The sequence below is a fragment of the Macaca mulatta genome, chromosome 11, assembly GCF_049350105.2.
Source record: "Macaca mulatta isolate MMU2019108-1 chromosome 11, T2T-MMU8v2.0, whole genome shotgun sequence".
In the NCBI taxonomy this organism is placed as follows: Eukaryota; Metazoa; Chordata; class Mammalia; order Primates; family Cercopithecidae; genus Macaca; species Macaca mulatta.
In genome coordinates this window covers 85,220,716-85,233,426 of record NC_133416.1, presented here as the reverse complement: position 1 = coordinate 85,233,426, position 12,711 = coordinate 85,220,716, and the positions used below count along the sequence as shown (strand labels likewise).

Sequence of the window (12,711 nt, the reverse complement as noted above, 5' to 3'; positions counted from 1 at the left end):
CAGAGTTTCTTTCTAATAAGGAAAATAAGTATATGTTTGTAATTTTGCTTTTACAGATATTAACATATTCTACTATGTTACCTGAAATTAAAAAAAAAAAATCTCCCTAGCCACACATTTATTTTCGGTATTACAGAGCTAAAATGTAAAATGGCCTTGTAAAGAAAATCATCCTAGTTTTAAAAATATCCCAAAATAGGCTAGACGCAGTGGATCACACCTGCAATCTCAGCACTTTGGGAGGCCAAGGCGGATGGATCACAAGGTCAAGAGATGGAGACCAGCCTGACCAACATGGTAAAACCCCACCTCTACTAAAAATACAAAGATTAGCTGGGCATGGTGGCGCGTGCCTGTAGTCCCAGCTACTCAGGAGACTGAGGCAGGAGAATCACTTGAATCCGGGAGGCTGAGGTTGCAGCAAGCTGAGATTGTGGCATTGCACTCCAGCCTGGTGACAGAGGGAGGCTCTGTCTCACAGAAAAAAAAAAAAAAAAAAAAAAAAACCCTAAATATTTATCAAAATAAAATATTTATCAAAGTAACAAGTCCTTTGATTTATACTATTTACTAGGAGTTTCTCTTATTTTCTTCTTATAAAATTGCTTCATACACACTTCACCATCATATATGCTGATAGCATTACCTGTCTGCATCCACTGTCACATCGTGAACCCCTCTCTGGATGACGTCCCGGGAGCTTGCTGTGTCTGGTATTCGGTTCAGACTTCTAGTGTATAGGTTAAGTCCTCCATCTGTCATGTACCTGAAAAGAAATGTCTAATTAATCCACAGAAAATAAAATCAACTCAACTGTACAATTTAACTTAAACAAACGGTGTCCACAATTTTCAATAATTACTCAAATATATTCTACTATCTTTTTTTTCTGTATAAACATTCTACTCACCAGGGATAATTAAAATATTTTTTCAAGTTTACTAGGAAATCAATATTCCTGACTACAACAAGTAACTAGCCTATCACAGAACCTATTTTTCTCTTTTGTTATTAATATTATGAACACACTTGCAGATAATATAACTCTTAGAAAATTAAAAGGAAGGAAATTTCATTTTTGAAATACTGTTTTTAAAGAGGTCATAGGAGTAAAGGATCAAAGCCTAAACTTCCACCATATCTGCCATCTTCCTAGAATTCTGTTTTTATATTTAAATTATATTTAATATCTTATATCAGCTGCTGTCACAGCACTGTCAAAATCAGCTGTGTCCCCACCCAAATCTTACCCTGAACTGTAAAAATCCCCATGTGTCAAGTGTCAAGGGTGGGGCCAGGTAGAGACAACCGAATAATGGGGGTGGTTTTCCCCATACTGTTCTCGTGGTAGTGAATAAGTCTCATGAGATCTCATGGTTTTATAAATGGGAGTTCCCTTGCACAAGCTCTCTTGCCTGCGGTGCGCCATGTAATATGTCCCTTGCTTTTCCGCTATGATTGTGAGGCCTCCCCAGCCATGTGAAACTGTGAGTCAATTAGACCTCTTTCCTTTATAAATCACCCAGTCTCAAGTATGTCTTTATTAGCAGAGTGAGAACACACTAATACAGCTATCTTCCTAGAATTCTATGTTTTTGTATTTAATATCTCTTATCAGCTGCTGTCTGTCACAATTAGCTAATTTGTAATTGCAGGGGTACACAGAGAATCTAAAGTAATCCTCACCACTCCCTTAAAGAAACTCCAGTTCAGCATCTTCCTTTACAGAAGCATAGATAACATTAAAAGATGCCCCTCAGATTAAATGTGCTAGGTAAAAAATCCATGCTGATAACGAATGATTGTTGTGAACCTTTTTTAATGGTTGTTTGGAAAAAAATCAGGTACCTAGGAGAGAAACCCTTACATGTAGACACGCAGACAGTTTCCTAAGGTCAGCGTGTAAGGATGGTTGAATGTAGACCAGAGCCAGACCGCTTAGGTTCAACTATAGTGCTGCTACTTACTAGCTGTGTGTGCTCAGGTAAGTCACCTAAACAAGCTATATTTAAATTGCTTCATCTGTAAAACAGAGACCGTAATGATATGCTCACTTCTTGCAGTGATGTTGAGCTACCAATGAGTTAATGTATATATAACATGCATAGAGCATTGTCTAGCACATTATAAGTACTATATAAATACTGACTATCTTTAAAAATACTAGCTATTTTATGCATTAGAGTTTCTAGAGTCACTAAAATAGCTCATATCTTGAATATGAAAGTAGAGGAAGCATTAAGATTAGGAATCTCTGGTGCAAAAGATGGATCTTTTTAACACAGCTCAAGTAACTATGACCTTTCGCATACTGTTACGCATACTTCAGTCATCATAAAGTTTACTGAATGAGAAATGAGGGAGGATCAAGGCAGAAGCAGGATTAAAGTATGTCTACCCCTCACTCCTGTGCCTTAATTTTAATTTTTACTCCACAGAATTCTTAGATTAGTTTGTATTTGGTCATGTGACTTAAAGTAGAATTTTAGGTTATATTCTTGGCTCAACTATTTATACCGTGACACCTGAAGATAACTTCAATTTCCACCAAATTAAAATATGTAACTTTTATCCCAATTTTCCAGGGTGTTTTCTACTTTATAAACAGAGACTTTTCAAAGAGGTTCATTATGAGTAAGAGGCCTTTCTCTGACTAATTCCTAATTACTGACAGATTCATATCCCCCAGTGTTTAAAGTAATTTCAAAAAGAGGAGAAAGAGATAAGCCTTTGCATGCTTCAAGAAATTCTGAATTCTCAGAATGCTGATTAACTAACTTTCTCAGTTACACCTAGAGTACATGGAAAAAATGAAACTTTATTCCCATTTAAATGACTTCAAGACATTCTTTGTGGTTACATGAGGAAATCCTAAATTAAACATCTTCATTCATTACTATTTTATTGAGCCTTTGGTAACTTTAATCTGTAAAACATATTTTTAAACATTTTCAAAAGAGTTCACTTTATGATTCAACTTTTTCAGGACTCATAGTATAAATATTTCTTTTTTTTTTTTTTTTTGAGACGGAGTCTCACTCTGTTACCCAGGTTGGGGTAAAGTGGTGAGATCTTCGCTCACTGCAACCTCCGCTTTCCGGGTTCAAGCAATTCTCCTGCTTCAGCCTCCCGAGTAGCTGGGATTACTGGTGTGCATCACCATGTCCAGCTAATTTTTTGTATTTTTAGTAGAGATGGAGTTTCACCATGTTGGCCGGGCTGGTCTCGAACTCCTGACCTCTGGTGGTCCATCTGTCTCAGCCTCCTGAAGTGCTGCGATTACAGGTATGAGCCGCCACACCTGGCCAGCATAAACACTTCTAAGCCCCCTTTACTTAAAGAACACACCATCAAATTAAACTTTTCCTGGGATATCTCCAGCCCTCTTATCTTCTCACATTTTAATTCTAGGCTGAGATACTGGGGCTGCCTCCTACGTCAGCCAACAAGGGCACACTGCATAGGCTGATGAGCAATAGAAAGCCCAACACATCCTGGATATCCTCGCACAATCAACCTTGAGCTGAGACCAGCCCCATCACCTGCTGACCAGATCTTACCAGATTCCGCACAGGTCAGAGAACTGAGTCATGACTTAAATTTCAGTGTCCTGTACTCTAACATATGAAAGAACAACTGTATGTGAGTAAACAGGCAAACAATACCAGGGGAAGTTTTCATGTAGGATTTGGGGTATTTTTACTTATTAACATAAGACATGTAGACCATCGATGCATATTTAAATGGACTCATTTGTGAGACTATCCAAGACTTTTTTGAAAGATGTTAGGGAACAAAAATAGAGGAAACAAGAAGTCTGAATCATGTTTTAAATGAAGCAGAATCAAAAAGGAAGGACAAAAGCTATAACAGTATTTTTTTTAAAATTAGTGAGTTAAGCAGAGACTAGCTAGATGTCATCAAACCAATTTCCCTCTCCTCCTGGGCACACAGCTGAACCATATAACCTAGTTTCTTTTACAGTCAGGTGTGGTCACGCAGCTGTTCTAGACAAATGAATGTAGGCAGTTCGCATGACTTCCAGGCCTGATACATACAAAATGTTCTCACACCCTGGTTCTTCCCCCTCTTTTGCCATTTGCCTGTTGAATATCAATGCCTAGGGTGACACTGGAAATCTGGATGGGGAACAACAGAATTACCATCCGTCTTATTCTCTGAATGACTACGTGGAGTGCATTCCCCAAGTGAAGATCAGAAACATCAGCGAGGGCTTTATGTGAAGAACAAATTTGCTTCTTTGTGTTAAGTTACTGAGATTTTGAGATTTCTCTGTTTTAGAAATTAATGTTAACTAATATAGTTAACACATTATTCTTGTATTCTTGCATATATTGCATGTATTCTTGCAAAATACAAAATGCTCGTGAGTACAATATGCCTGTAACATATATTATTATATGTAGAACTCAGTTGTTAAAAAACATTTAAAACAACTACTTATTTAATATTCTGTGTGTGTGTGTGTGCATATTGTGCATATTATAATTAATTTACTGAATAACTGGACGGCTACAAAAATATGAAAACATCATCCTGTGAGTCACATGTGGGCATGTACTGTGTCTGTATTATTCACTACTGAATGCACAGTGCCTGGTATGCTGCTTGACACATAGGATGAACTCGATAAATATTTTTAATAGACATATACATGTATACATAATTCAGCTTATGATTATGATCAGCTTATGATCCCTGTTCTTTCTGTATTCTTTTCCCAGGAGCCCTAATGCCTCCCAAAATTCCCACTCTCTTTTATTGAGATGAGATACAATAGATCTCTATCCTGGAGAAACAATCTTCATATCCCACCGTCTCCCACTCCACATCTCTAACTCCAGATTCATCATCTCCTCGCTCTACTTTCTCATTAAAAAATCCTCTCTCTCTTGCTCACTATCTTTCTCTGCTAATTTTCTCTAACGGTATAATTTTCCATCTCCTGTGCTTATGATGTAGGTATCTTAATTCTTGCCTGCCTTATGCCCTCATGGGTAGTCTATCTCTGGCTCTATAAACTTTTCCTTTGCAGGGCTTCCCATATCCATTATTTTCCTAATTTTATCCCTACAAATGCCACTGCCATATTTCTTTCTTTCTTTCTTTTTTTTTTTTTTTTTTGGTTGTTTTTTTTTTTTTTTTTTTGAGACGGAGTCTCGCTCTGTCACCCAGGCTGGAGTGCAGTGGCCGGATCTCAGCTCACTACAAGCTCCACCTCCCGGGTTCCCGCCATTCTCCTGCCTCAGCCTCCCGAGTAGCTGGGACTACAGGTGCCTGCCACCTCGCCCGGCTAGTTTTTTGTATTTTTAGTAGAGACGGGGTTTCACCGTGTTAGCCAGGATGGTCTCGATCTCCTGACTGTGTGATCCACCCATCTCGGCCTCCCAAAGTGCTGGGATTACAGGCTTGAGCCACCGCGCCCGGCCGCCACTGCCATATTTCTAATCTTATAAGCTGCGAGCCAGAGCTCTTGCAATAGTTCCTGAAATCGAACCCCAGAGTTTCTCCCCTAAATTTACTTTGCCTATTTCCCATAAAGTGACCTTTCAAAAGCCATCACCATCCTCATGCCATGTTCTATGACTATTTAGTAATCTCTAGGATATAGTATTTTACATAGCTTACAATGTAGTTTAAACTTCTTAGCATAATGATGTTAAGGTCTGTCAAAATAGTGTCTATCTCTAAAATATTATCTTTAAATATTCACATTCCATGACTCTCAGTTAAGAGAAAAGTCATCAATATCATCTAATCCACTGTCCCTCTGATTCTGAAAATTACATTTTATGCAAGCTTTCTGAATAATTTATACTTTCTAAGTTTGTACTTTTCTTATATATGTATTTTAAATATTTTTCCTTTGTCTATAGCTTTTAAATCAGAAAATAGAACTAAAATGTTTCTTTTTCTTATTCACTCCTTTCTATTTCATGTGAGGGTTTTGTACTTTCTCCTCATTCTGAACTCTTAGCTCAATTTTTATCCCTATAAATCTTTTGAAATTCCCAACATACTGCATTGTAGATGTCCCTTGATTTCTTATTCAAACTGCTCCCAAGATATGCTGTCACACTCCAGATAAACATTCTACATGAGTGTGAGTATATACAGTCAATCATCATTATTCACAAATTCTATATTTGTGAAGTTGCCTACTTGCTAAAATTTATATGTAACCACAAAATCTAAACTCATAGTACTTTCACAGTCACTCATGGATATGAACAGAACAGTGAAAAAAATGAGTCTCAGACGTTTCCAGCTAAAGCTAAATAAAGTGATACTCTGCTTTCTTATATCAGCTCTAATATCACAACAAATGTTCTTCTATGCCCTATTTAGTGCCACATTTTCCACATTTGTCTGTGTGTGTGTGTGTTTACTTTTATTTTTTTGAGACGGAATCTCGCTCTGTGGCCCAGGCTGGAGCGCAGTGGTGCGGTCTTGGATCACTGCAAGCTACGCCTCCCAGGTTCACGCCATTCTCCTGCCTCTGCCTCCCAAGTATCTGGGACTACAGGTACCCGCCACCATGCTCAGCTAATTTTTTTTTTTTTTTTTTTTTTGTATTTTTTAGTAGAGATGGGGTTTCACCATGTTAGCCAGAATGGTCTCCATCTCCTGACCTCGTGATCTGCCTGCCTCGGCCTCCCGAAGTGCTGGGATTACAGGTGTGAGCCACCGCACCACGCCTTCTTTTTGTGTTTTTATGCTGAGAATTGTGCTGTTTAAAATGGCCCCCAAACTTGGTGCTGAAGTGTCATATTATGTTCCTAATTGCAAGAAGTCTTCAATGTGTCTCACAGAGAAACTATGCACTAGATAAGCTCCTTTCAGGCCTGAGTTATGGCGATGAATCAGTAGTATGTATTAAATAAGGTGTCTTTAAAGAGAGACACACGTAAAGCAAGGTTATGTATTGATCAGTTGACAAAAATATTGTGGCCAAATACAGGAACCAAAACCTATATCTCTACTAGGGACCACAGTTCAGTATTCACTAATGCAGTGTTTGTGGTGACTCCATAGAACATAAGTACCATGAATAATGATATTGAGTGCACACAGGTATATATACATACACACACACACACATACACACACACATACATACATACATACACGTATACATACATACATATATTAGATGGAGTCTCACTCCGTCACCCAGGCTGGAGTGGTGCAGTGGTGCAATCTCAGCTCACTGCAACTTCTGCCTCCCGGGTTCAGGTGGTTCTCCGGCCTCAGTCTCCCAAGTAGCTGGGAATACAGGCACATGCCACCATGCCTGGCTAACTTTTTTAGTGGAGATGGGGTTTTGCCATGTTGGACAGGCTGGTCTTGAACTCCTGACCACGGGTGATCCACCTGCCTTGGCCTCCCAAAGTGTTGGGATTACAGGCATGAATCACTGTGCCCAGCCTTTGTATATATATCTTTATATATAATATGTGGGTATATTTATGTATATAATTAGCCATACAAATATATTTGAATAGTGAATATAAAACTGAATTCACACATCTGTCCACATTTAAGGAGATTGAGAAAAAAAGAGAAGGGGGATAGAGTGGAAAGAATGGAGAAGAAAGAAGAGAGAGATGGGAGAAAGAGTGTGCCTTAGACACTCTTGCTTTGCCATTATGTTTTCTGAACTGGGCATTGCCTCCTAAGCTATGTTAAATACACACAAAAATGATAATTATAACTAACAACAACCAAAAATTGGTATGGTTATTAATGATAATAAATGTAATAGTGATGATAAAGAGGAGGATGATAAATTTACTGAATGCTTGTATCATGCCAAGCATTGTGCAAACTAAACTTGGGAATGATCCTAACAACTTCATGAAGATGGTACAATTTTATCCTTATTTTAGATGACAAAAACTCATTTGGATACATTAGGTTCCCAAGGGGTCCACAGATAGCGAACGGGAGAGATTCAAACAAGGCACTCTGAATCCAGTGGCAAATGAACAACAATCTATCTTAATTAATCATAATTAGCCTCTATAATTCTAAATTTTTAGAAAGTCAGGTAGGGTGGATACCAGGAATGGACTAGTAGGTATCAGGATATCAGAGCAAAGCTATAAATCTAATCAAAAGCTATTTTGTACTCTTTTTTTAGGTCGTGTCACCATTCAAACATAAACTTTTCATGAATGAAGTCAGGAAGGGTCACTTATATAGAAGAATTATTTCCTCCATGGGTCCTCTCAGATGCATAATGACAAAGAGTAGGTCAAAATCCAGACTCACACAAAGTTTATAGACAAAGTCAATTGGGAAGCTTTTCCGCACATTACTGAGCTTGTGTTTGAAGTCAGACATAACTGAGTTCTAATGCAGGTCTGCTGTTTCACTAGCGTTAGGCCCCAGCCAGGGCCAATTAGACTCAGTTTCCTTATCTATAGAACATGTATAAAAACATTCACCTCGTAAGCATTACTGGTGGTGGGAAGGTAAAGTAAAATAGTATCTTCAAAGCATTTAACAAGAGCATAGTACATAACAGGAAATGCTCAAAATGGCAATTACAATTATTAATAGAATATCCTATTGCCTCCCTTTGGGCCTATTCTCTGATTAAGCCAAATATCCCAAATTGTTAATATACTCTAAGAGTTTTACAATCACAACATGTTTTGGGATGTAATAGGACACAAGAAAAACAGGGTCTGAGATGTATTGAAATCTGATACCATCAAAAGAAAATGAACAGAGTGAAACTTTCAACTCCAAAGTTATTTTTCCCTCAAGTTAAATTGGGGGTGCATAATTGAAGACAGTAAGAAAATATTTGTCCTCAAAGCAGTTACAGGCAGCTTCTGACAAGCTAAAAAAGAAGAAAAATCAAGCAAATCAGCAAAACTCCTCCTGTCTCCTTCCCACGTCCTTCACTACAAAATCTGTTACTTAAGAAGCATGTGAAAATCACTCTGAAAAACAGAAGCCACATGTGTTTCTCTCAACAACAGAAAAACCTGGTGGCTTATAATGAATTTATAGGAATCCTGGATTCTTTAGTCTCCATGAACGAGCAGAGGAAGGGCCCTTCAACACTGAATAACCTCAGATATCTCATATTTTCTCATGACTTTCTGGGAAAACTTACACATTTGTTTATAGTGAATGCATTCTAGTAGACCACCTCCCCTCTTCACACAATGCTGATGGAGAACAGGGCCACTTACCCACTGTTGATGTCATCAGTCCTGAGACTTTTCCCAAGGATATCACCATCACTCATATATCCACCCACATCGACTTCAGAAGACATGTCCAGGTCACTGCTTGCTTTCTCATTCATGTCAATCTGTGACATGTTTCCCAGCCGAGACACAGCAGCTCGACGGAGAGGCGTGGTATACATGAACCTCGAGGGGTCTGTGTGGATGAATCGACTGGTACCACTGCGAGGATAGCCAGCACCCAGGGAGGGAGCATCTCCTGCCTGAAGTCGCGGACATGCCTGGCCCAACCTCCATGTCATGGGGGTGGGTCGACTTGTCAAGTTGGGTATGCTCCTTCCATTCACTTCTGTTGTCACAGTGCTGTCAAATGTTGTCTCCAAGGTGCTGTCAAATAAAATGGAGAAATAACTAAACTCTGGTTCACTTAGGGCCACAACCTAGAATGCATGATGACAGAAAAGGCTAGAGTTGACGGTCATCTCTTATAAACATGTCATCTTCCTGAAAGCTAAACTATATGTTCATTTTGAGGTCAAACTGTGGAAAGGGGCATACATTTTATAGATTTTGGTTGTTTTCAAAAGAAAGGCCATCAGTACACCTTGGGTAAAACAACATATTGCTTTACATTTTCAACAAATCCTTAACTCATTGTAATCTTCCCAGACCTATTCTGAAAGTTAACTACAATTATGTTTGAATGTCTCCCTACCACCCTGCCTAGATGCACTTCAAGTGCAACTTGTGCCACTATTTTCTAGGACAGGTATTACAAATCCACTTAACGGTGATGGCAGTAGTTGCAGTAACTAATTCCCTTGAACTGGAGGTTATACTGAAAAAGACACAGATAGCAGATAGAGATAAAAGATAAATAGGTATATGTGTGAATTTTCAGTTTAAGGATAATTATGAATCAATTTTTATATAAAACAAGAGAGGAAATAGTAAGGGGAAACTGAAATCCCATCTCTGTCATTATAAGAAAAGTTAAATGTTTGTTTGTAATTATTTTTTCTTTATTGGCTCAAATATATGCAGAATTGAAAAAACCTGTGGCTTATCTGAGTCCCACGAAGACTGGACATAGTCTCTTCTAAATTCTGCCTCAAATCTGCTATGTTTTTAACGGTTCTCATTCTTCTTGTTTCAGGGTCTTCACCTAGGAAAGCAACATGATAAATTGACTATTCATGACATTTATTGTCCTCAAAATAATTGTATACATAGATAAGTAAGTCACCACTTCTTAAAAGTAAAAGGATATGTAATACACTTCAAATAACTATTATCTACAAATTATAATTCTTTCTACAAATAAAATGTGAATAGATACAAATGTAGTATCACAAGTAATAATTTTAAGTGGTGATAACACAATAACACTTTGTAGGTTTGACCTTAAAATAAAAAAAAAAAAATCACTTGGAAATATGCTGTTTACCAATCCATGTTGCTGGGATTAATTAAAAATCTATGATTATGACCTGAGAAAGATGGCTGAATAGGAACAGCTCCGGTCTGCAGCTCCCAATGAGATCAACACACAAGGCAGGTGATTTCTGCATTTCCAACTGAGGTAACAGGCTCATCTCAATGGGACTGGTCAGACAGTGGGTGCAGCCCACAGAGGGTGAGCAGAAGCAGGGTGGGGTGTTGCCTGACCTGGGAAGTGCAAAGGGTTGGGGAACTCCTTCCCCAAGCCAAGGCAAGCTATGAGGGACTGTGCCTTGAGGGACAGAACTATCCGGTCCAGATACTATGCTTTTCCCAGAGTCTTCACAAACTGCACACCAGGAGATTCCATTGGGTGCCTACATGACCAAGGGCCTGGGTTTCAAGCACAAAACTGGGCAGCCATTTGGGCAGACACTGAGCTGGCTGCAGGAGCTTTTTTTTTGGTACCCCAGTGGCACCTGGAATGCCAGTGAGACAGAACCATCCACTCCCCTGAAAAGGGGCCTGAAGCCAGGGAGCTAAGTGGTCTAGCTCAGTAGATCCCCCCGCCATGGAGCCCAGCAAGCTAAGATCCACTGGCTTGAAATTCTTGCTGCCAGCACAGCAGTCCGAAGTACACCTGGGACCCTGGAGCTTGGCTGGGGGAGGGGCGACTGTCATAACTGAGGCTTGAGTAGGCACTTTTCCCCTCACAATGTAAACAAACCTGCTGGGAATTTTGGACTGGGCAGAGCCCACTGCAGCTTGGCAAAGCTGCTGTAGCCAGACTGCCTCTCTAGATTCCTCCTCTCTGGGCAGGGCATATCTGAAAGAAAGGCAGCAGCCCCAGTCAGGGGCTTACAAATAAAACTCTCATCTCCCTGGGACAGAGCACCTGGGGGAAGGAGCAGCTGTGGGTGCAGCTTCAGCAGACTAAAACATTCTTGCCCACTGGCTCTGAAGAGAGCAGCGGATCTCCCAGCACAGTGCTCTAGCTCCGCTAAGGGACAGACGGCCTCCTCAAGTGGGCCCCTGACCCCCATGCCTCCTGATCAAGGAGACACCTCCCAGCAGGTGTTGACAGACTCCTCATACAGGAGAGCTCCAGCTGGCATCTGGCGGGTGTCCCTCTGGGACCAAGCTTCCAGAGGAAGGAACAGGCAGCCATCTTTGCTGTTCTGCAGCCTCTGCTGGTGACACCCAGGCAAACAGGATCTGGAGTGGACCTCCAGCAAACTCCAAAAGACCTGCAGCAGAGGGGCCTGACTGTTAGAAGGAAAACTAACAAACAGAAAGGAATAGCATCAATGTCAACAAAAAAGATGTCCACATAAAAACCCCATTCGAAGGTCACAGACATCAGAGGCCAAAGGTAGATAAATCCAAAAAGATAAGAAAAAAAAGAAAAAAACAGCTCAAAAAGGCTGAAAATTCCAAAAACCAGAATGCCTCTTCTCCTCCAAAGATCACAACTCTTCACCAGCAAGGGAACAAAACTGGACAGAGTATGAGTTTGACGAATGTACAGAAGTAGACTTTAGAAGGTCTCCTCCAAGGCCTTCTCCTCCTTGGAGGAGAACAAACTCCTCCAAGCTAAAGGAGAATGTTATAACCCAATGAAAGGAAGCTAAGAACTTTGAAAAAAGGTTAGAGGAATTATTAACTAGAATAACCAGTTTAGTACACAAGAACACAAATGACCTGATGGAGTTGAAAAACACAGCACGAGAACTTCATGAAGCATACACAAGTAGAAATAGCTGAATAGATCAAGAGGAAGAAAGGATATCTGAGATTGAAGATCAACTTAATGAAATACAGCATGAAGACAAGATTAGAGAAAAAAGAATGAAAAGGAACAAACAAAGCCTCCAAGAAACATGGGACTATGTGAAAAGACCAAACCTAGGTTTGATAGGTGTACCTGAAAGTGATGGAAAGAATGGAACTAAGCTGGAAAACACTCTTCAGGATATTATCCAGGAGAACTTGCCCAGCCTAGCAAGACAGGCCAACATTCAAATTCAGGAAATACAAGGAACAC

At 39.7% G+C, this 12,711-nt stretch overlaps 1 protein-coding gene across 4 annotated transcripts in view; it reads right to left on the bottom strand.

Moving 5' to 3' along the window:
• NAV3 (neuron navigator 3) overlaps window positions 1–12,711 on the bottom strand; it is a 385,886-nt gene that overhangs the window by 149,025 nt on the left and 224,150 nt on the right. For all 4 annotated transcript variants that reach the window (XM_028829741.2, XM_028829742.2, XM_077953206.1 and 1 more), the window contains 3 exons: window positions 10,284–10,392; window positions 9,231–9,614; window positions 647–766 (listed from right to left, as the gene is read on the bottom strand). In XM_028829741.2, the coding sequence (XP_028685574.2) occupies window positions 647–766; window positions 9,231–9,614; window positions 10,284–10,392 (613 nt within the window). The remainder of the gene's footprint in view (window positions 1–646; window positions 767–9,230; window positions 9,615–10,283; window positions 10,393–12,711) is intronic.